This window comes from Danio rerio, chromosome 21, assembly GCF_052040795.2.
Source record: "Danio rerio strain M-AB ecotype USA chromosome 21, GRCz13ab, whole genome shotgun sequence".
Taxonomy (NCBI): domain Eukaryota; kingdom Metazoa; phylum Chordata; class Actinopteri; order Cypriniformes; family Danionidae; genus Danio; species Danio rerio.
Window position 1 is genome coordinate 25,963,199 of NC_141041.1, and position 24,710 is coordinate 25,987,908.

General features: G+C 35.0%; 1 protein-coding gene across 16 annotated transcripts in view; it reads right to left on the bottom strand.

Moving 5' to 3' along the window:
- Positions 1-24,710, bottom strand: part of arhgap32b (Rho GTPase activating protein 32b) — a 138,815-nt gene that overhangs the window by 60,876 nt on the left and 53,229 nt on the right. For 9 of the 16 annotated variants that reach the window (XM_087301311.1, XM_087301306.1, XM_087301301.1 and 6 more), the window contains 3 exons: positions 17,487-17,595; positions 13,137-13,228; positions 12,898-12,982 (listed from right to left, as the gene is read on the bottom strand). In XM_087301311.1, the coding sequence (XP_087157437.1) occupies positions 12,898-12,982; positions 13,137-13,228; positions 17,487-17,595 (286 nt within the window). Of the gene's footprint in view, positions 1-12,897; positions 12,983-13,136; positions 13,229-17,486; positions 17,614-24,710 lie in introns of all 16 variants that reach the window. The other 7 variants (XM_087301309.1, XM_087301304.1, XM_087301298.1 and 4 more) reach the window with 1 other exon arrangement.

Genomic DNA, 24,710 nt, shown 5'->3' on the forward strand with positions numbered 1-24,710 from the left:
CAGAAAAAAATTGTCTCTCCAAGAACCACCATAATGACTAGTATTGAAACACAGTAGCATAATAGGCCTAATTAAGCAGCTACAGCATGAATATTTATTATTGTCAGCCACTTTAAACATAAATAAAAATAAAACGTCAATTTTAAATTTTAAATTGTGCTTTTAAAAGTTAATTAGTAAAAAGAAAACTGCTGTACTAAAATGTAAAGTATTATCATAAAGTAGCCCATGTATCAAAATCTGGTAATGTTCCTTGGACCTCATAAATATAGACTATATGTTATCACATTCATATATATATAAAAAAGTTTTGAAATATATGTTGCATGTATATATGGCTTATTTGTATATTTTTGAAATCTAAACATTAACTTGTATTTTAAATTAATTAGATTTACATATTTAAATTAGAAATTAGATGTGCTCACTGCTCGTTAGAGTAGGCTTTGTGTGTCAGAAAAGCAAGTGATTAAACTATTGGGATATTGGGATATGAAAATATGGGATACACCCCCCAACAACCATAACAAATATAGAGAGGAAATTAGCTTCAAATGAAAGGATACATAAACATTAGATAATTGAAAATAAAATAAAAAGATTTAGCCTATTAAAATCAATTTACTGATCACATCGGTGTTATTGTATGCTTCAAAGGGTTAAAAGTGTACTTTAATTTTTCAGTGTTTCCTCCGCGTACTACTAGAAGGAAGCCTGCGTATCACTAGTGGTACAAGTACCACAGTTTGAGAACCACTGGTTTAGCCTATTTCCCAGCGCACTATTGGAAGACAAAATCACAATGTGCCAAGCAACATATTTACCATTAAACAAGAAAGGCCAAGGTGTGCCAGCATGCATTGTTGTAGCTTGTAGAGGTAATAAAACACCAGAGAGTACTTTTGAATTCGTGTCTACAAACAGACACTGAAGGAACTGGAATAAAAGCCATGAATAAAACAATAAAGAACTGAACTGATGGAGTATTCATCAGTGGAAATTAACTCCTGGAACAGATTAGCTTGATGTTGGAACCCAAAATATAGATACTCCATCATCTAGGAGGTAGAATTAAACAAAATATTTCCTCTACCTCATAAATCTTGAGAGCAATGTTAACAAAGCAGATGCTATTTCCTATATCTTGCCCATTAGCACCATATGGTGCTGATCAACACATCAATATTGGCCTAAAAATAAACAGCTGATTGGTCCAAAATCAGGAAGAGAATCCAAGCGTTCATTGTCTGTGGTGGGAATAAAAAAAAACAAGGAGAGAGTGTGTAAGAAAGAGAACAAAGGGGCAAAGGAAAGGAAAGAGAAAGTGTCTTTGTTTTAGTATTCCGTTCATTCAAAAGCCCTTTAGTGGCAAACACAACTACCACCCACTCCTTATTAAACTAGCTGATTTGATAAAGAGTGTCGTGCTCTGGACTTGCGGTTGCACTACGTGACTCCACTTCAGATTTACATGGAGGGCATGTTCAAGTGCCTGTGTCAATGTGATGGCTGAACAGTGACAGGAGCCATACTGGCCCATTTGACCTGTGGGTTAAAGGCTTGCTCTCTCTCTGCTCCAGGCTGCCTAATAGCTCAGGAATAAATGTGTCATGTGGGCCAGCTGAGGGGTAAGAGCATTTGACTTTCTCCACAGGCAATATAAACAACTAAAATATTTGAAGATGGATTGCTAGAGACACAGAGGGTACATAATAATAGGCTGTGGAATGGATGGTAACTCAAATAGCTTGAGATGGGGTTGAGACCACATATTTGAAAAGTACAACATGATTGATGGATCCTGGTGATAACATTTAAAATGAAAGAAAAGTTTTTTTTTATTATTAGCTGGTTGGTTTTACATGCCATGTGTGAAGTTTTTTATCTGGTTGATCCACTGGTTTACCAGCCAGGTGTGCATTTCTGCAAGTTGTGGTATTACAAACATAGTTTGTTGATTTGGTGTTTCCTTAATCCATAGTTTCAACGAACATTTGCAAACTGTGTCGCAAACTTGTACGCTTGCAACTACACCTCTTAAGCTGTAGTTAGAAGCATAGTTCCTGGTTGTGTTCAATTTCCAGTTATCGCCCTATGCCCTATTCATTTAGAACTTTCCGAGATTTAAATTTGGAATGATTAAAAAAAAACAATAAAGTCATCTCTCTTAGGTGTAATTTGGTTTCAAACTATTTGTACAGGTCAGTGTTGGCGATCTTTATGCTTAGAATTGCGCTCCGTCACAGCCCACTTTGAAAACATTTATGCCATTTTGAACGCAGCCGTGGCTCATGATGAAAGCCATAGGTGACCTATTATTTAAAAACAGAATTTACTTTACGTCTCCAAACCTTGTAAAAACAAATATACAGCATACGTTAATGGTTTTAATTTATAGTTGGTTATTGATTAAGAAATGTATCTGTACTGTAGGCCTATGACATGGGTCTGTTGGTTAGAACATTTCTGCAGTGACTTGAATGTGTAAAATTGTAATAAATAAACAAGATCCTACTTAATATTAATAAAATAATAATAATTATTATTATTATTATTAAGTAGGATTTTTTCATTTCTTAATAAATAGCCGACAGTAAATTACAGCCATTAACAATTTGTATGATTTAAATATGGGATTAGAATACGTGTTACAAAGTGATTTTATGTTTTAGATAGAATATGGCATATTCTCAATGATATTTGTAACCTATAGGAAACAAAAGCCCTATATGTGCGGATTACATATATTTTACTTAATATGGAAAACGAGTGCATGTTTTTAATCAAGACTTTTTTGAACTTTTTTTAAATGCATGTGTGTGTAAAACAATATAATTTGCACAAATAATTATGGGGTTTTTCTCTAAAGTAGTTACTCCCACCCGTTTAAAGCGTCATTATGAACATTTTACATTATAACTAATGTGGTTCAAACAATGGATGGGTGACAAAGCAGCTATGGTTTTGGGAAACACTCATCATTACATCAGTCTTTTCCCAAAAAGAACATTGTTTGGGAAACACACCCCCAAGTTGGACTTTTAAGACCATCTTGGTTTCTAACTGACAGACTTGCACAGTTTGGACAGTTAACCTAATTAGTATGACCAGGTTTCTTTCAGGATAGAGTGGTTTTAACCCTAAAAAGCAGAAATCCACAATATTCAAATTATGACTGATAATTACTAAAAATAGGCTATATGAATATATTTTTCAGCCAATGATGAACTATGTGAATATTTTTGATTTCATAAGGTTCCTTTTACAGCATTAATGTTGTAATGCAATTCAAATATAATCGGTTAAATAGACTTAAGTATCCATTTGGTTGTTAAAGCGTAAAAAGAGACAAAAGACTGTTTAAACACAGGCACCGTCAATAGCAGGCTAGAGTAACAACTCCATTGAAAATACTGATGTAAAATTAATTTCCATATTTTAAAGACATGGTGCACAAAAATAGTATTTAATGCAGTGCTTCTTGTTTGGTCTGATACCCACTTTATATCGCATCTTAGCCAGGTAGTGATAAATGCAGTTTTTTATAAAAATCAGATCTTTAAAAAAGCAATTTTGTATGGGATGACAATTTACCGGAAGCCCTGAGGCTGGCTGACAGAAACTTAAAGTCTGTGTGCACATACCCCATTTAATGATAACAGATTTACTAACATATTAAAATTTTTGCATAGATAAAATGTTTTGCATTAATAAATAAAAAGCTAAAATAAATATTTTACAATGCTGGCTATATCAGCATCACAGCATCAAAATCAGTTATGTGCTCAAATAATATTTCTGGGCCAAAAACCAAAATCACTTTTTTTAAATAATACTTTTAAAGTGTGATCTATGGATAACTGTATTAAAATGATAACTTTTGCTTTCTCAGCAAAATAAGGGATTGAATTTAAATTAGACATTGAATGACTTTATTGTAGTAAATCTTAACTATTGTATTGACGGTGTTATTTCCACATCCCTACAAGCTTATATATTTTAGTAACGTCAACATATATATTTTACAAACAGCAAAAAAAAAATTCAATAAATTGGTATATGTGTGCCGATTTGTCAGAATGTCTTAAAGACAACCAAAAAGATATTCATTCTTTTAATTCATAATAAAACAAAATATAAGTTTCCTTACTGTTGAATTAAAGAAAGCTTATTATATATTTATAGTTATTATACGGCAGACATGCTTCACATGATGAGCAACACTTTGTCAACAAAACAGATTTTATAAATTTTAAAATGCAGATTTTATAATCTGAATCAAATGAAATTGAGAATTAGTCAGTGTTTCCCACACATAGACTTTAATTGGGAAGGCCATCCAGGTATATTAACGGCTGCCGAAATATATTTGGTGGTGACACATGAATAATACAGTTATAATCATCTTTTTTTTTTTTTGTATTTGCACAAAAAAGCCAAACAATTGCTAATGATTAACCAGTGGAAAAATGTTCTCTCACTCTGCACGTTTCCTACTGCTGGTTCTGTGTGCGAGAACCACCAACACTCACACTGACTGCGTGCGCACAGACGCGAGAGAAACATTAAATGATTAATCAATTAATAAATAACTAAACTTTACTATATACTCGGAAAGAACAACACACTGGCTGCAAAATATTTGTACACAATTAGAAATGGCTAATCAACTAATTTACCTTATTTAAATAATAATTTTTTTTTATTTATTTCTCATTTGCTGTATATTTTATTAATTTATCCTAGTATATTGCATAGTTTCTACATATCTAAAATGCTTTGGCAATACTGTACCATATGTCATGTCAATAAAGCAACTTTAGTGAAAGAGAGCAGCCTTTACCTGTCAGTGGGTGCACATGGCTCCTAAGTAGCATACAAGTAAGAGCCATAGTGAATTTCTCAAAAGCCTTTTTTATTAACTATAACCCATTGAAAGAAAAGGTGTATAAAATGTCAAAATAAATCAAAATATAGTTGTTTTGTTTGTTGCATGTAGTTTTTTTTATGTATAATATGTATAATTTATGTGTGTTTCAATCCGGTTACCACAGTGGGTATATTTAATACCTGTGAAATGCACTGATAGCCATGCACAAATGCATACCCATTACCCTTATATAAACAACATCAGATGATGGGCAATATAGATAATAATGCAGTCCCAGCTATAAGAAATCCAACAATGTCATGCTGCACGTACCTGTAAAATACTTTAATATTCTAAATCAGGAGCCAGTGAAACCAATTTGGGACAAGCAAGCTCACATTATAAAGGGCAGCATGATAGACCGTGCCGAATGCTGGGCATTGAGCACATTTCCTGGCACAGGCTGACCCAACGAAAGCTCTAGGTCGAGGGGTCATATATCCACAAAGTATACCGAGTAGCTATATGAGCCTGGAGCAGAAAATGGGGGAAGGGACATTGGCACACTAAAAACACGGCCACTGCCCGCGCACGTTGACCAGCAGGGAGGGGTGCTTTTGGAAACTATTCTCTCAAAACATTAGCAGTACATACACGTGTTGTCTATACACAGATTTCAGAGCTGTGCTTTTTCAGCAGCCGTTGAACTTAAGACATATCTGTAATTAAACCCAAGTGGTGCTTTTGTCTGGCTTTGGTAAGTGGACGGTGCCAGTTACCACACGGCTGTGGCACAGAGCTGAGCAACAGTCATGAAAGGCTTCAGCAGACAAGCCCTCCATTGTGTGCAAGCATGAACCAACAGACAATTGGCCACCGTATCCAACAACACAATTAAGACGTCAAAAGCAAAGTCACCTCCGGAGGTTCAAACCACAATAGTTAAATGTCATGCAACACAAGTCGTGCAGGAAACAACACAGATACAGTACACACACGAACACAAAGGAAATTTAGGAAAATCTAAACCACATATTGCTAAAAGCAATGTCACATGACCAATTTACAACAGTGCAACAGAAATGAAATCAATGAATGACACTACAGGCAAAAAGTGTCAAAGCCACGTGAGCAATTATTGCTCAATGTAAGCACTGTGGAAAATGAAGCTTCAGCGGTACAGCTAAACAGGCCACCACATCAAAAATAGTACAAACTGAAAAATTAAGAGACTTCACTGAGATAAAAAAATAATAATCTGACCAACGCTGATAAAAACTAGAAATTTTATAACCTGAATAGATGTACACAGTAGGGCTGCACAATATTGAAAAAAATGGAACATTGCAATATCTTGCTTTTCTGCACCATATATTGCGATAAGAATCCAATTTCACCAGATGACTTGACTGTCTCCATTTAGAAAGAATTAACAATATTAGGTTAGATTAGGATTGGATGGATAAAAACATACATAAATACAATAAAGGAAAAGTTACAACTGATATAAACAGCGTTTTATTTTTTTCCACAGTATACAGCAATTGAATAATCAAATGTAAAATAACGCCCTATAGTTTTCGTTGTGTAAATAATTTAAACTTTCCATCGATATTAAAGTTACACGCAGTACAATTTATTATACCTGAATGCTAAAATAAAATCCTCATACAGACAAAGACCTCAAAAACACGTGGAAATGATCAATTATAATCCAGACTCAACATTGCGTTTACTTGCAAGGTGACTGTTGTGAATGATCACATTACGGTATTGATGTTAAAATGATATATTGTGCAGCCCTAGTTAGGGCTTGGCATAAAATCTGTATTGATATTTATTGGCCGAACACCATTGCCAAGTTTTGTCGATATTTTGACTATAATATTTTTGTTTTTGACTATTAAAACTATTTGCCTTAGTAAATATATTTAGATTTTTGTCTATAATATTTCTGTTTTTGACTATTAAAACTATTTGCCTTAGTAAATATATTTTCTGTTTTTGACTATTAAAACTATTTGCCTTAGTAAATATATTTTGTTTTTGACTTTAATATTTTTGCTTTTGACTATTAAAACTTGTCTTAGTAAATATATTACAATTTTTGACTACAATATTTTTTTTCTTGACTATTAAAACCATTTGCCTTAGTAAATATATTTTTGTTTTTGACTATTTAAACTATTTGCCTTAGTAATGTTGGTAAATTATAATAAAGTTGTTAAATAAATAAACAAAAATCCTAATATTCGTCAATGGATTGTTAAAAAAATATTCAATAATTATTTATATCGAATGATATGAACCATGATATCGTGATATTTTATTTATTTATTTATTTTGCAATATCGTCCAGCCCTAGCACACTGTGTTCCTTTTGATTTATTAAACAATAATTTGTTGTATCAGTGACATTCCACCATACAGATAATTCCATTTTATGACAAAATTGTAAATGGTGACTGGAAATTGCAATTATATTAGAAAATGTCACTTTTTTTAGAACATTCTTGACCAAATAAATCCAGCCTAGGTGAGATTTTAACATCACCACATACAAACAAATAATAAATTGTGCATTCTTAAGATAAAATTAAGTCCACAGTAATGCATTCAGCAAAAATTTTGTGTTTTTCTGTAGTCATTTCTAAAAGCAGAGGAAACCCAGTCATTTTTGCTGCTCTTTTGGGAGTATCAGTTAGTGATCTGCCTGTAATTACAAACCATTCATAAATCACCAGCGCAAGGATGACAAGCAGGGCTCTGGTAGGAACACAGCAAACATGGCTGATGTATCCGTTCTAGCAGCTGTCGTGCAACCACAAGCTCGCTCGTTCAAGGCAGTAAAGGACTTTTCCGGATTTAGTTGTGTTTTGTGCATAAACCATGATTATGCAGCAGTGTAAAGAGAATTATTGATGTTCTTCATTGTCGCCATGGTACCATGCTGCACGGGTGGGGAAAAAAAGAAGCTGCTGCCCTCTACTGGACGCCATTGTGAGCTACAACCTGCTGCGCATCTACATAACGCTTTATACAATCATCTATAAACAGTAACACTGAAATGTCAACGCTCCACTGCGTGAATGTGAAATAGCTGTCTCATATTTCGGCTTTCCCAGGGCAATTCCTTCCAAAAGCAGGATTACTATTCACCGTGCAGGCCTCCTGAAGAAACCACTGCTTCATTCCCTCCCAATTGTCTGGCCCTCGACACCATGCCAATCTATTTTCTCATTCTCTGAGCGCTCCATTATACCCTTAATCCCAAACACAGAGGCACAGGGATCTCCGACACTGTCGCACCACCCCACCTCCTGTCCCAACACAACAAGGCGCTATTCAGCATTCCCACCAATCCTTTTAGGCTTTCACAGAGCCTTGATACAGTTTATAATGAGAAATGTAAAATATGTGAAAGGGAACAGCAATTCTGAAAGGCACTGTGAAGAAGCTGAATCTATTCATCTAGTCTGAAGTGCAGATAAGTAAAGTTTTCTTTCCTTCTTCAAACGATAAATATCACCAGCAGGAACTGGTACTCTCGGCATTACATACAAAAGCATCAATGCATCGGGTTTCTTTCTTTTTTTTTATGTCTAACATCATGAGCATCATGTCTTCAGATGAAGTCAAGTCAAAAATAGTGCTTTTATTTCTGGTTCTGTGTGCAGTGTTTTTTAAGGTTTGAATGTGTGTTCTGTGAATGCTTTCTAATCTTGTTCAGAGTCTGGAGTTCTATTACTGCCTCAGACTGAAAGTACAGTGATGACCTAAGCTGTCAAGCTCCTCTAAGTCAGTGGTTCCCACCCTTTTTCTCAAGGGACACTAGTCATATGGTTCATGAGTCATTTATTATACAACAAGTCATATGCTTCATAACACAAACATCCCTTTCTGCAAACTGATGGTGATAGGTTAGACATGTTTCCTGTACATTTTTGGAGAAAATATTAGTAGTTAGATTAGTTTAAAAAACTTAGATAAGTTTGAAATGACATCTCAGTTTGTCCTTATGGAGAAACCCGGCACAATACTCAATATAATTTTCAGTATGACTTTCACAGTTCAATACACTATCTGACAAGTCTTGTCGTTGATCTCAGTTGTAAGAACAACAAATAATAACTTCAAGTTGATCATTTAGAAAAGAGGCAGTAGGTAGATTTTACCAGCAAATTATTTGTTGAACTGCATCCCAATTATCACAAATACTGCAGAAGACCTATTGGGACCCACATGGACTCAAGATTTTCATAGAAATCAGTCAAGTCTGGTGAAGGAAAAATCTTGGTTTGAGGTGACATTCAGCATGGGGGCATGTGAGAGATCTGCAAAGAGGATAGCAACATCAACAGCCTGAGGTATCAAGACATTTGTGCTGCCCATTACATTACAAAGCACAGGAGAGGGCAATTTCTTCAGCTGGATAGCGCTCCTTCTCATTCTTCAGCCGCCACATCAAAGTTCCTAAAAGCAAAGAAGGTCAAGAGGCTCCAGGATTGGCCAGCCCAGACATGAACATTACTGAGCATGTTTAGGGTAAGATGAAGGAAGAGGTATTTAAGACAAATCCAAAGAATTATAATGAAGGCTGAAGTTGTGCAAGAACCCTTTCTTTTTAATTCCAGATAACTTTATTAATATGTTATTAGAGTCATTACAGAGATGTATGGATGCAGTCCTCCAAGCTCATGGGAGTCATACACAATATAAATTCTTTTTCCACTGCACAATGACTTTATATTTTATATTGTGCATTTCTTAAGTGACAAGACTTTTGTCTATGCAAAATCAGACCTTACCGTCCAAATTAAATCATTAAAAATCAAGGTATGATTATACTTTATTTTGGTAAAACAAGCAAAATCAAAAAGCCTTTGCCTTTAAATATAGCCTTTGCATAAAAGCCACTTCTGACACCATTTGATCCACTACAAGTCAAGTTATTATTGATTTATTATTTTTTACTTGATTATTACTATTGATTTGATCTATTATTATTATTGTAAAACTTGTATATGCGACAATGCTTCTGTCTGGTAGTGTATTTAGTTTTTTTGATTTTGCATTTAAATTTCAAGTTGTGTTTTGCCTTATCATCATTTTGTTAATTACTCTCTGAACTGACTCTGTAATTTTAGAATGTATGCCTGCAAGTCATGCTTCTCAACAGAAACTCAATTATGACAAATAATTATGGCAACGTGCCTTACTTGAGTATTCATTTGGCTATTGCTTAAAATGTAAGCATTTGAGAAATTGTGTTGTCTGTAACTTTATCATAGTGCTGCATCTGTGATTGTATTAAAGTGAGAACATCTTATTCCTGCTGTCTGTGTTTTTAATATTAATTAAACAGCAAATGATAATGAAATTACTCGCTGCTCTTCTCTAGACTGAACAGCTATAACTCAATGTTGAACCTTTATCTAATTTATACTGTGAATATTATATACAGTATGCAGTGTTATATATTGATTATATAATTCATTTTCTGTACCTGAAAAGTAATTTTACATGGTGAAAAACTGAAAAACATTTGCATGTTTATTTGCTTTAATTTATTATGATGCTTTTGCTTGTATAGTTTTTTTTTTCTCTATTTTTATTTGACATGGTCCTTTATTTTTTAACAACACATCTTATACTGAACTAGGGACGCTCATTTCGGTTAATTTTGCCAACCGACAACCGCCACTAGTTAACAGATTACTAATGGTTAACTGGTCAGATTAGTATTGAATTATTATTTAATTAAAACGCATGTATTTTGTGTCTGACACATCAAATATTACATTTTAAAATACTGGATTTATTTTTAACATGCAAACATATTAACAGCAGAACCCCTGCAGTGTTTCCAACAGCATAGAAAATAAAGAATAAACTAAATAAAATGTAAAAATAAATAGTCCTGACATAGATATTTTTCACTTAAATTACAAACTTACATTACAAAACAAAAACACTGAGAACTGATTTTTAAGAACTGACTTTTTTTTTTCTTTCGTTTTGCAGGCTACCTTAAATCGATAGCTCGACAGAAAATAGGCCTATGTATTTAGATTATGATCGCCTCTTATTCTTATATCAAAAGCCTCTGTAATTATTTTTAATAGATATCATTAAAGATTATGTCTTGAGCATCTCATTTTACCTTATGCTTGTGTCTTTTATTTCCTCTCTCACTTGCAGTTCATGTTGCACCCCTGCTAATAACTCAAGAAAACAGCAAAAGCCTAACAATTTACTATGAATTTGTAAACTACATTTATAGATTAACATTTATGGATTATTTGTGCACAGTTTTAAGTGTAGTTCCTCTAAGTATTAATCAGAGGAGAATTAAGTGGTTTAAGCAAACAGTTCAGAAGATATCCCATAATGCTAGCAATTGAAATGATATAAATGAAGCAACACTTTGGTGCATTTCTAAGTAGTTGTTAAACAACTTTAAATTGTACTGTCATTGTTAAATGTAACTATGATCAATGAATTTAGACACGTAAATATAAGATGATCTGTTCAAAGAGAGGAGCAGGATGCAGAAAAAAATATGATTTGAGTGACTTTGAACTGACTTTGGCTGTTGGTGCCAGATAAAATAGCTTGAGAAACTGCTCAAAAGCTGCTGCTGATGTAGCAGGATTGTCATGCACAAACCTTTCTAAAATCTACAGAGAATGAAAGGAAAAAGAGAAAAGAAATCCTTTTAGTAGTGGGCGAAAATGCCTTGTTGATACCAGAGGTCAGAAGAAAATAACAAGACTGGGTCAGTAGATAGAAAGGCAAAGGACACTCATATATTCACTAGGTATTAAACCATCCTGTGAAAGCTCAAAGCAGATGAGCTACTATGCAGCAGATGAAGACCTCCCTCTGTGCCACTTCTGTCAGCTAAGAACGGAAAAACTCAAAATATACAGTTCACTCAGGTTCAACAAATTTCGAGGTCAGAAGACCAGAAAAAGGTCTGCCTGGTCTGAGGAGTCTTGATTTCTGCTGTGACATTCAAACGTCAGGGTCAATATTTGGTATGCAGGAAAGCATGGATCCTTGCTGTCTTGTATCAAAGGCTCAAGCTGCTGGCAGTGTTGTAACACACTGGGCTTCTAACAAACAAATAAGCATTATTTTTATGCCGCAGTTTGCCTGAGTTTCATTGCCAATCATGTCCATCTCAAATGACCATAGTGTACACACCCTGATATGACAAGTCACAGCAAGATATCCAGCCATGTCACAAAGCTCAAATCATCCATTTAAACTGGTTGCTTTTAAATAACATTGGATTTACTATAGTAAAATCACCACAGTAACAAGGAGCCAGCTGCAAAAACATAGCCACCACCTAGCAGTTAGGCGGGAAGAAATCTTTTGGAACTAAATTCGGGCTGTCAACTCTCATGAAAATCACTTAAAAAATGCTGACCAACTTCATAAGACGTTTTAACAAGTTTATGTAAATGTGTATATGTATAAAGTGCTGTAATGTTATGATGCATTCATTAACATAATTGTCTGCATTTAGAAGTATTCTGTCGAGATAATTGCAAACTCTAAACTGAAGAGAAAGACAGACAGCACACTTTCTCACTGTCATGCAGAGACTTCGTCATTGAGATCCAATTATGATATAGCCATGAATCACGGCTTAATCGTGACATATGCCCTGAGATGTGCATTGTATAGTGAAGTAGTTGCCATTGTTAATGCCCAGCCATAGCAGAGGAAATTGACTGAATGAATGCTACTGCAGTGGAAAGATTGAGAGGGATGTTCAATCACGCTGATCCTCGGTTTCAATCCCCTTGAGCCTCACATTAGAGAAACGCTGCTGTTCCTCTCCCAGCTGTGGCACTATGGTGTTATCTGCACACCTCTGGACACGGACATGCATGCACATCAGATGTTAATCTCCCTTGTGCCTCATTTTCAGCACTTTCCCTTTCAAGTCCAGTCTCTGGAACCCACTCTGTGCTTAGAGAAAGCTCACTGCTATTTAGAGATTAAGATCTTACCTGTATTGTTCCAAAATCAACGTTTTCATAGTGGAAGTGGGCACATTCAGCTAACTTTGGAAAATGGCCCTTGGTGAATGACAGCCTAAAAACATCAATAAAAAAATAAATAAAAAATCAAGCTCAATATTCACTATAAAATGAAGTCTAGGCCATACATATAAAATAAGTATTGCCATTATGAACTGAATTCAGCAGGAGTCTTTGTAACTGTGAGTGTGTGAAAGCATGACACTTACTTTTTGACATTCTTCACCTTCATACTGGCGGTGCTGCTGCAGGAGCGCATGAGCGGCTCAGAGCTCAGCTCTGGAATTTCAGCACTTCGTGCCTGAAAGAAAGATACACATTTTTTTTTTCAATGCATGATCTGGACATGACAGTCTATGTCCCTGGACACATTCACAGCCCATCCTCATCAAATCTCAGGGTTTTCCAGTTCACACCATGAACGAAGTAACAAAACAGAAGTACTGTTTAAAATCTTATACAACTATTTACAGACTGATACGCTGTTACATCAATGAATTAAAAAAGAGGTTTAACAACTAACATTTTTATTAAACCCTGAACCTAGCCACTGATTTAAAAAAGCGTCCAACGCAAAGTATGTCAACGCAAATATTATAAAGAAAACAATATGTGAGCAAAGTAATGTCTAAATTCATAAATTAAATGAAAGAAAGCTTACTACTTCTAAAGTGTTGCAAGAGGAAACAGAAGAGAATTTGTGAATAGAAGTGAAGCAACACAGATGATACGAGGGTCACATGACAGCGAAAACATGGCAGATGTGGTATGTCTGAATATCCTTCAGAACAAACTTTTTATTTTGGTAAAATGTAAGAGTTGAAGTCAAGTATGCCCCTTGCTTTGCAAGAAAAAAGCATTTAGAGTCCATGCACCAAAAAAATCTATCCAATTAATACTATCAACAATTTCCCAAATATCATCATCATTAATAATGCACATTCCTAACTGCGAAATGAAATTAAAAAAATAACAATAAATAACACCTACCTTTTTATCTGATTCATTTATAAAACATTGTGCATATATTTATTTGTCAATTACTTAACGCCCCAACTTTTTATTCATATAAATTGACAGATTAACCGATTATTACAATAAAACTGAATATCATTTTATAATAACATCTAGGGCTGCATGATTTATCGGGAAAAAAACTCGCAACCTCGATTTGACCCTACACACGATCTTAATTCAGCTTTTTTGTGATTTTAGCAAATTATATTTTCAAGGTCAGGACAGAAGCATAAAGGCGGTCGCACAAGTCTTCACATTTTTTTACATACATTGTTTAGCAAAATTATTACCTCCAAATGATGTAAAAAGTGTCAAATTCTGTATTTATAAGGTATAGTTAACCCAAAAATGTAATTTCTGTCAATGTAATGACATTTCGTGGTGGCCGCTAAATCACACGACCTGACGCACTGTTTGTTTACTATCGAGAGGACACGCTGTATATCTACTTTAGAGAACAGAACCTGTATAGGCTGTGAATAACAGGTAATAAAGTTGTAAATAGCGATCAGTTTGTTGCAAATTAAACTCAAAGTGACGGCAGCCATGACCTGGGCATACTCTTCAGTGAAAAGTGAAACCAAAAGCATGCACATAATTTAAACGACCATCACAATTTAGAGTTATGATTACGACAAGCATTTGATGTTTTTACTTTCATAGCAAACACAAAGTGTTGTGCGCGAGAATAAATGTTTACTGGGTCAGTATAACTACTCTAGCCTATGTAAAGTGAAAAAAAAATGGTCTAATAATGTCAATGACAAATGACAAGCATACGTCTCAAACACAATAATTCAACATTAGAAATATTATTGTAATTGTTGTTTTACCATATGTTTGAGAAATAACAATAAAAATAGCCCCCCAATTAACATTTATTTCACATCTACAGAATTGTGAGAAAACAGTCTTGATTTTAAAATCTTAATTTTAAGCAAAAAACATTGTTATTCTGATTTTAGCCAGATTCCTGCAGCCCAAATAACATCACTGACGCTTATTACTCACTATAGGGTGGAAACTTGACCCAAATGATTAATACCGTTTTTAACCGGACATGAAAAGTCTCCTCCCAACTCTACAGAAATCTTTCAGTGCAAGAGTTTTTAATAAGAGCTAAAAAGAGACAAATCACTCTCAATAAAACACAAAGCCATTTTGAAGTTCGCAGTATAACAAGGACATGATTTAATATCAGCGACTACCTATAAGGCATGATAGAACAGATCTGCTGAGTAATGGAAGGAGAGAAATAGGCTACAACAGGGTCAAAGACAGGTTAAACGACTATGTCAAAAAACGAAGAGACCTTGAACTGCGGTTTATAAAGGCTAACTGTGCACCCTGCATCTAAATCTTTTGACAGCTGGTATGCTTTATAAAATTCTGTTGCCGCTCTTTTCAATGCTTAGCCAATCGAGAAACACAGTCATCTGGCAAGGCCAAACAAAACAAGCCAGTGATTCGAAACGTCCATGAAATATGAATAATGCTTTGCAAGTGTGTCTCTTAGCTGCCAGACACAAGCTTATTAAAAGTCTCTTGACCATGCAGCCTTCAAATGAGCCGTGCGGTTGAACAGACTAGTTTTTGCGGGTGTAAAACAAGGCGTGAAAACTCGACTGGGTCTGGTCCAAATCTGGATCCGTTTCATTATTTGTAACACCCAGTCTGTTGATCACAGTCCCAATTCTCTATAAGTGACAGAGTAACTAGGTCACAACAGTGAAGAGACGACAGCGACTAGAGCTAGATGACCTTGATGAACAATTAACCAGTTAAATTAATACCCTGGTACACAATGGTGTAAAATTGAGCTGAAGAACTGTAAATTAATTTGTCATGCGAAGGAGCCGAAACATGGTGATTCCCTTGATATGTCCTCACTAATCTGTTTGTGCTCAAAACAACATCAGCCAACAGTCAAGTTGCCATGGAGACAGTTTTTTTTTTATCAGCACCACTGAATGCAAGTATGTCAGTGCTGGTGAAATAATCATAAATAAAACTAATTCAATACTGAGCAAAGGCTGGGCATAGGAGGATATAAATCCTATATGCTTCTTTCTACAGTGCTTTTATTTTAACAGGTCAGTCGAGGTCAATGCTCATTCATGAAAAAGAGATCATGTACCAGCTGCTTTATGCTGGGCTATTCTGCATTAATGAATGCATGACTACAGTATGGCTTTACATGTGTGATAGAAAATAGAAAAACAGAACCAAATCATCATATAAAGAACAAGATGCGACACTGAAGGCTAACGTATCGACTGGCCAAAATTCAACTTTGCTACAGGAACCAACCTGAGACATTTGAACACTATGGGCCCTAACATACATTCGGCGCATTGCAGTGCGATGCAATTGTTGTTTGCTAGTTTCAGCTGGATGCTGTGTCCAGTATCATTTTGACGTTTTACACCATGCTGTTTAAATGGCGAATGCATTTGCGTTCTTGTGCGCCCATAGGCGTTCTGGTCTAGCCGAGAGCAGGTCTAAAGTCCAGCGCAGAGCATGTTAGTTGTGCGCCTCGATTACACATTGCACAATATAAACAGGATGTACAGCAATGCCCAAATATCTTTACAAATGAAAAAGAATTAAAGGAATAAAATATTACAAAAAATATTATTTTCTACATATAAAAACCACTGCCTCTATGCCTTCTTCATCTTAAGAGGCTTTTTCAGTTTATTCATAACAATCTACTTTTGTATAATGTTAGTATTATTAGCAGTATTATTTATTTTATGCATATATATATTTGTTTTATTAAAAACAAGCTTAGATTTGTCTATCTGTCAGGTTTTGGACCATATGAGACATAGCATGTGTATTTGGATATAACTCAGTTTTTTGACCACACTTCATCATTATTGTTCATTTTTCGTTTACTGGAAATTAGAACTGAATTTAGAAATAGTTTTGAAACAAATCTTTGCGCTTAACAAATGAAATTAATTATGTAGGCTAATGGATGTCTGTGCGTACAACACATTTTCCTTATCCATGAAAGAGAGTGAAAGTGAAAGTAAAGAATGAGGAGGTTCATGCTCTCATTCTCACGCTACAGATGGTCTGTTTAACTTTTTTTTTTTGCTAGTGAAGCACTTAGTTTTTCCACTTACAAAGTCTGCCATGTAAAGAGCAAATGCGCTATGGCGCAACACAACTCACTCTTAAACGAAATAGGACTCTGATTGGTTTATTCTCAAAACACTCATTAAGAAAATAAGCACAACTTTGTTAGACCATGTGACGCAGCGCAAAGCGGATTTTTCTGTCCTTAAAATAGCAAAAGTGGGTTTTGCAGGTATCTGACTAGGTCTAAGATAAGTCAATCTATGACTCCCAATGGGAGTTTTGGGTCCAGTTTCTTCCACAAATGGCAGTTACATCAGTGTGCAAGCAGTCAGTCTTTCATTTTTACAGTTTTAGGGTAAGCTATCAGCTCTGTTTTCTACTGGCATTGTCAATGAAGGGTGTGGGAGGGAGTCACTGGATTTGTGCGAGACCACGAGCAATTGGCTACTCACCATTGCGCTGATGGTTTCCTCCCAGTCAGGTCGCTCTCGGGGGTGGATGCTCCTGGCAAGCTCTGGCACGATATCGTCTTCTTCAGGGTGCCGTCCAGGCCTCAGGCCCCTGAGGGGAGAAAAGAGACTGGGTCAGTCTAATAGTCTGTGAACTGAACGGATATGGCCTGCTATGCGCCTGCCTTTGAGAATTACGAATGCGGTGCTGAGTGGAATATCAGTGAGGCAGTGTGACAGCGGAAATGACATGTCCTCAATGTAAGGCGGTGAATTAAAACATCCCATCCTTCACAGAGGTGTTAATGGCAGCATCATTTCAATTAGTCAAGATGTTGAAACTAATCACAGTGACACAAAAGGAAAAAAATACATTATCCAGCATTCACAGCAGGGAATCCGAATGAGATCCCTACAACAGCATGTAGGAATATCTGCCAATTTATGTCAAGGGGATCTTCAGTTTTCTTTGGAAAACGCCTGCAGCCTAGAAAAGTTGATCTTGTTGGATTTATTTAATCAAGAAAAAAAGTAAAGCATATGGTCTTTAATGGGTGATGTGAAAGAAAGCAAAGATATTATTTCATTTCAATAACACTGATGAACGAGAGGGTGGGAGACACAAAGTGGCAGTCTGGCTCGTCTCACATTGGCAAAATGACAAACCACCACTGATCAGAGATGAAAAGCGCAGCGCGGTCAGTGGTACGGTTGCACTTTTCAAAGTGTGGGATGTTCTAACAGAGAAGAAAATGGTTTCCATAAAAAGACATGGAACAAATTACATAAAAGTTATCCGATACGAATTAGATCAATCTGGATGACCAGGAAACTGGCTTTTAAATATTTGTTTATCTGCTTTGTGCAAAGCCACTTGTGTCGACCGTAGCTTCCAGAACAATAGCACATTCAGCAAACTTTACTAACTACAACAGCATGTTTGTCTTTCACTTTAACTACATGTTGCTATTCTGCAATAAACAAGAATTAGACACCGCCACACAAATCTGGGCTAAATTAATGACATGGTTTGCATCCTTGTGAGACCTTTAATTATGCTGATGATTTATGAAGCACAGTAAAAATGGTTCACGCCATTAAGGATGTGCTGGGGAGGCGTTCTTGAGATGATTTGATAAGCAAGAGCAACTCGCAGACATGAGTCTATTTCAAATCACTCTCTTTCATCTGACATTGATTCAACTCTTGAAAAAAAAAAACAATGGAAAGACGAGAAACAAGTTTACTAGATAAGCTGGAGGCTTTAAACCATTATTCAGCTTGTGTGAATAGTAAAAATATTGAGCTATACATATTCTAACAGAAAAGTATATTTCTACATATATATATATATATATATATATATATATATATATATATATATATATATATATATATATACATATATATACATATACATACATATATATATACATACATATATACATACATATATACATACATATATATATACATATATATATACATATATATATATATATATATATATATATATATATATATATATATATATATATATATATATATATATAATAAAAAAGTTATGACTTTGTAAAACATCAAACGTATAAATCCCAGACAGACTTGGTTAGTTATGGATTTCAAAAATGTTTAATACTTATTATAAGCAGCAAATAGCTTCTTCATATTCATGCACAATTCTAGGAAATTTCAGGTCAAAACAAGATGTATTCCCTTAAAACTAGCCTTGATGCTTCAAATTTAGCGTTGGGCGATGTCAACCAATTTAGCATTAAACGACGTCTAATGTGAAACATCGCGATGGATAATAGTCTCATTATGATAGGCGGTGGTGAATTAATTATTTATGAATAATTAATTATTCAAAACAAATTTATTATTTGTAGCCTACCATTTCAACTATCTGAACCGCATGGTATTTGTTTTACCCATAACCAAATCATGAATAAATAAAGATAAGTTACACACAAATGACTACCTGTCAATCACTTTTTCCCTGGGACTTGAATAGGCTGAGTGATCTGTGTCGTTATAATGGCATCAAAAAACTTGGTTGGTAAAAACGGTGCATAACCAACAGTAACTGAGGTTTTCGCTAAAATTACTAAGTACAAGAGAGAAGGCAAAAGATTAAAGCAGTGTACTGACGTTGTGACACATTACTTGATAGATTCTTGATAGGCCTGAAGAGTTGTTAGATAGAGACAGGATTAATTAAATATCATGCTTAACAACTATAGTGAGATGCAATCCAGCAGTACATTCCTTGATAAACTATCCAATGTGAACTGCTCTCTGGGGTTTTTTGCTCAAAGCACCCGCTGACTGCCTAGGGCGCATACTTGCCTGTGTGTGTGCATGGTCACGTGATGTGAGTTTTCATCATTATAGTGTTGAAGGAGGGCTGCTCAGAAATGCTAGATGAAACACCAGTGTGGATGTGAATCGTTTTCATTCTAAAATGCCACTTTAAAACTAAAACTTATTAGTGTAGATGGGGCCTAAGTGTGATGGCTGATGGCATCGTCTATCGACCCAACCAAATAGTTTGGATACAGTGTTGTTACTAGAAAATAGGCTAAAAAAAAAAGGATGAAGTGATTTTAAAGATTCCTTCAGGTCTTAGTAGATGTCAATTTCAGATCTCTCTTCCCCCTCTTGCTGTCAGTTTTATGCTTACATAAACAGAACGAGCACTCCGAAGCAAAATAAAGGAGGCTGAGTTATACATACGTTACTGACCTCAAACTGTCATCCTCCATACAGTTCTGACACAGCAGACTTTGCATCTATAATCGCCAGGATGGAGGATGTCCAGAAAGCAACAGTGTGCTGCATTATGACACTGCTGCCAGGACTCTTTCTTGATCCAGGTGCAACCAACCGCAGTGCTTAATCGATAACACGATTAATCACATTTGCTTGAACTACAACGAGCAGCGGCCACGGGCCTGTGTGTATTTTGGTTAGTGAATCATTCATGGAACAAGAGAGCTCAATGAGGCATAGTGTGAGGGAGCGGGAGATTCCGTCACGTACATGTGGAGATGAGCAGGGTTTTCTGAGCTGAGGTTAGAAAGATATGCTAATCAAAGGCCCACATGCAATCTGCACTAAAACAGCTCTGAAGATTTCTGCAAAACTGGACCTCCTGCCATTTAGAAATGACTACAAATCCACCACCTCCTGCATATGTATTATGCTGTGTGACATTTTATCTGTGCATTTAACAACAGACAAGATTGGTGTATAGGTGCAAAGCATAAAGTCAAATGATTTGACTGTGAGCATGTGTACAATGCTCTTAAAAGAGGAGAAAAAAAATCATATTTTATATTTTTTTAAAATCTGATGTAAAGATGTATAGACAATTGTGTTTGATGTATAGACAACACTGCTGTCAAAAATCTCAAGATTCACACAGATCTACAAAAACAACTAAATCGCTGCACAGTGCACATGCACAGTTCTATAGGCTGATTTATACTTGACTTGTTTGCTAGTCCGCTTGAGTGCACAAAGCGACTGTGACTTCAATACGGTATATGCCGAAGCATGCTATTAGGACTTTTAATTTGCCAGTAACCTGGGTTAACAGCTTCCGGTGAACTGAATGCCATTGCAAAATCTGTGCATTTAAGGTCTTTAAGGTCTGTTTTCTTTAAAAATCAGTGATCTTCACTGGCTGAGTGATATCCAATATCAACTGGGTCTCAGATTGTACAAGAAGCACTGCAATAAATTACATTTTTCCCACCATGTCTTTATAATATGAGCATTTATTTTACCCCAGTATATTCAATGGAGCTTCTGCGCTAATCTGCATATTCTGACGGGCGCGTGCGAGTAAACGGATTCTCGGCTAGTTTTACGTTTGAGCAACTAAACGAATAGCAAAATCTTTTTAACTGATTGTATTTTAATTACATTACAACATCGATACTGTAAAAGGAATCGTATAAAATGGAAAAAAAAAAACTCACAATAACAGGTCACCGGAAGTTTAGGGAACAACACTAGCTCGGCTTATACCCTATAGCAGTGTTAGCAGAGGTTCGTTTTGGGTGTGCCTGACGACTGAGACATCATTGCGGTGTTAGCGGAGGTTTGCTTTGAATGAGTGCAAAATGATTTCGGCTGGCAGAGCGCAAGAAATTTAAGACTCGAGCAAACAGTTCATGCGGCGCCGCATTTCATTTAAGCTGAATATGAATCACTTTGAAGAGATTCTGTCTGAAACAGGTATGCCTGTACAGATATCTTTATGAACTGCTCATGCGTGATCATAGTGATAACCAGATGACCAATAATTCTTGACTAGAAATTGCAACAGCAGTGGAAAAGGAAGAAAGTTTTTTATTAAAAGGTTTAAAGATACTTGAGAGATAAGTTTGTTAAAACAAAAAAGAGAGGCCATGAAAAAAGTGGAGACCCATGTGGTTTTAATAAACAATTACAGAATAGTTTTTTCCACCATTCACATGTTTACACTCATGTAAATGTTACAATTTTTAATTAATTAATTTATTTATTTTTAAACTTTGAGTAGTAAAGACTAAAAAAGCACAAAGACAAGTGAAATGTATTCAATGAGAATAAAACAAAGCCATATATATGTCATTATTGAAGATTGTTCCCAAATTTCCGCTCTTGCCATCAAAAAGACTTTAGGCAACCTTAAGTAAAGGAAAAAAGTGTGTCAAATGTCCTTTGATCCAACTGCCATTACAATTTTCAATACTGGGTTATAAGTATGTAGAGGGTTTTAAATTGAGTTTTAATGTGATGACATTAAATGTATTTGTGTTGCCTGTTTTTGTCTGTGATATGGGTAATGTGAATGTTGATGTGGTTGTGTGGTGAAGCTTAAAGATAAGTTTCCACTTGTGGACAATAAAGAAAGTGATGTAAAAAAATATTTAGTAGTTACAAAAATAAAATGGAGTAACCAATTATTTCTTTAACAACTGCAAAAGAATATTTGAACCTATCGGTTTACAATATACTAATAGCCTATTTGGCTCTATTGGTGATAATGGTCAGGAATTTTGGATCATTATTGCCTTTTTAGCAAATAAGTAGGACAGAAACTAGACAGTAATGTGTGAATTGTGGAGTGGGCTAAATAACGAAACAAAAAAACAATTATTTCCATAATATAAAAACATATTTGTATCACAGTCAATGTTCTGTTGTCATTGATATTTTAATAAACTATATTAGGTACTGTCCAAGTTATGAACAAAAGCAAGTGACGCATGGAGGTTTGATTTAAAAAAAATCTTGAATGGTTATAAAAATCTTTATAATCTTTACAATAATATGTATAAATAATATGTTTAAAAATCTTGAATGAAAATATGATAAATGATATTAAAGATATGGCGTAGTTCCGGTTTCTTTTGACTGGCCCCTGTCATTTTGAAGCATATCACAAGGGCAAACATGTCAAGTATAAAAACCTGGTCCGTTTCATGAGGTGCGCACACAGTGAGTGGAGGTCCACGGCACGGCACTAGGCGAAAGTATAAATCAGGCTTGAGTAATGCCATTGCTGTATAATTTTTAAGTACTAATATAAGGATGTATTAGTATCTGATTTTTATGATACATTATGATGACCGAGATCACTGTTTCATTAAAAGGTGTTAACCCGACATGATTAAATCAACAGTCACAGAATTATCAGCTACAAATAAAAACACATTTCTGTAACAAACTAGAAACTAATAAAATGGTTTCAAGTTGTTTTGCAACAGTTTGTTCCACCAAAAACCTGTAAGATAAAAAGTAAAGATGTACATCTCCCAATTACACGTTTTTTTTTTTTTTTTTTTAAGATTATATTATCAAAACCAAAGTCTATTAAAGCATAACACTTATGGTTAAGCTAATGGGTTTAGGCCATATAATAAGGCAAATATATTTGGCAAAGTGCTGCAAAAAAGCTCCTTACAAAATTAAACATGGGCAAAACAAAAAGGTATACCTACTAATACTTTAAATAAATGTTCTGTGGTTATAATTTGAAAAGTATTTTCAAATGACAAGACTTTTATTTTCCTTACGGTGATCTTGACTGTGATGTTGACATGCTGAATGCATAAACAGTAGATGCATTTCAGAGCAGCTATGAATGTGTTCTTGAGCTCATATAGTGAAGACATGAAACATGGAGATGATGAAAATGCAACAAGTGGGTGATAAACAAAACTGTGCTCAATCACAGACCCAGCTAAACAAGCAGATTATGTATTTTAAAGCAGTCTTTAAGCATGGTTATAAATCACAACCGCAAAAATATCAATGTTTGATATGCATTGTACTGTATAAATTTCATCACTGCATTTTCTTTTGTCTGCATCACAGAAAACATATAGTCTTCATTTATAAGTGGGACATAACTCATCTGCACTCGAGAGTTTCAAAGTAGATGGATGCAAAGTAGTAGCAAAAGGGAAAAGAAATATAATTTTGCAACCATTTCGCAAACTGGATATCCATCCTCGAGGACAACCCCATGTTCATTTTTTTTTTTTTGGATATGTAAAGTACAACACACTGCATATTTCACAGGTACATTTTCAGCTAGGGAACGAAATCACAGCTTCGGTTTCTGACATTTTCTCTCCTGTACTTGTCTGAGTTGAGAAATCAGTGTCTCCAAGCAGTCAGGTGCAATGGAGCTGTGTATGTGCAGGTGAGATTCTCATTAGGTTTCATTTTTATCTAGCAAAACCATGGACAAGCAATGCTGATATGACAATTTTAATAAGCCATCATGCATGATGTAACACTAATTACAAATATACGTTTAGCTGCAAAATCACTGTTGTTAACTAACAAAAATTCTGTTGTATTTAGTTGAAAAAAAATGTTGCTTAAATGCCTCCTAACTGAAAATACCAAAGATGTTTTTTTTTTTCAAATACACTCTAGGACTTTACTTATAAACTCTAGATGACTGATAAAAAAACCCAAAGTGTCTTCTTTCCAAAGAGGCAAGGCAAGTTTATTTATACAGCACATTTCATGCAGTGGCAATTCAAACTGCTTTACATAAACAGGAATAAAAGAGACAAGTATAAAACAAATAAAAACAAATGATATAAAAACAGATTAAAAAGTATCAAATCAGGTAATAAAAGAATGAATAAGAAATGAAAAACATAATAATGCAATCTGTCAGACATAGCAGAGTGCTCATTCAGTAAAGCCACAGCT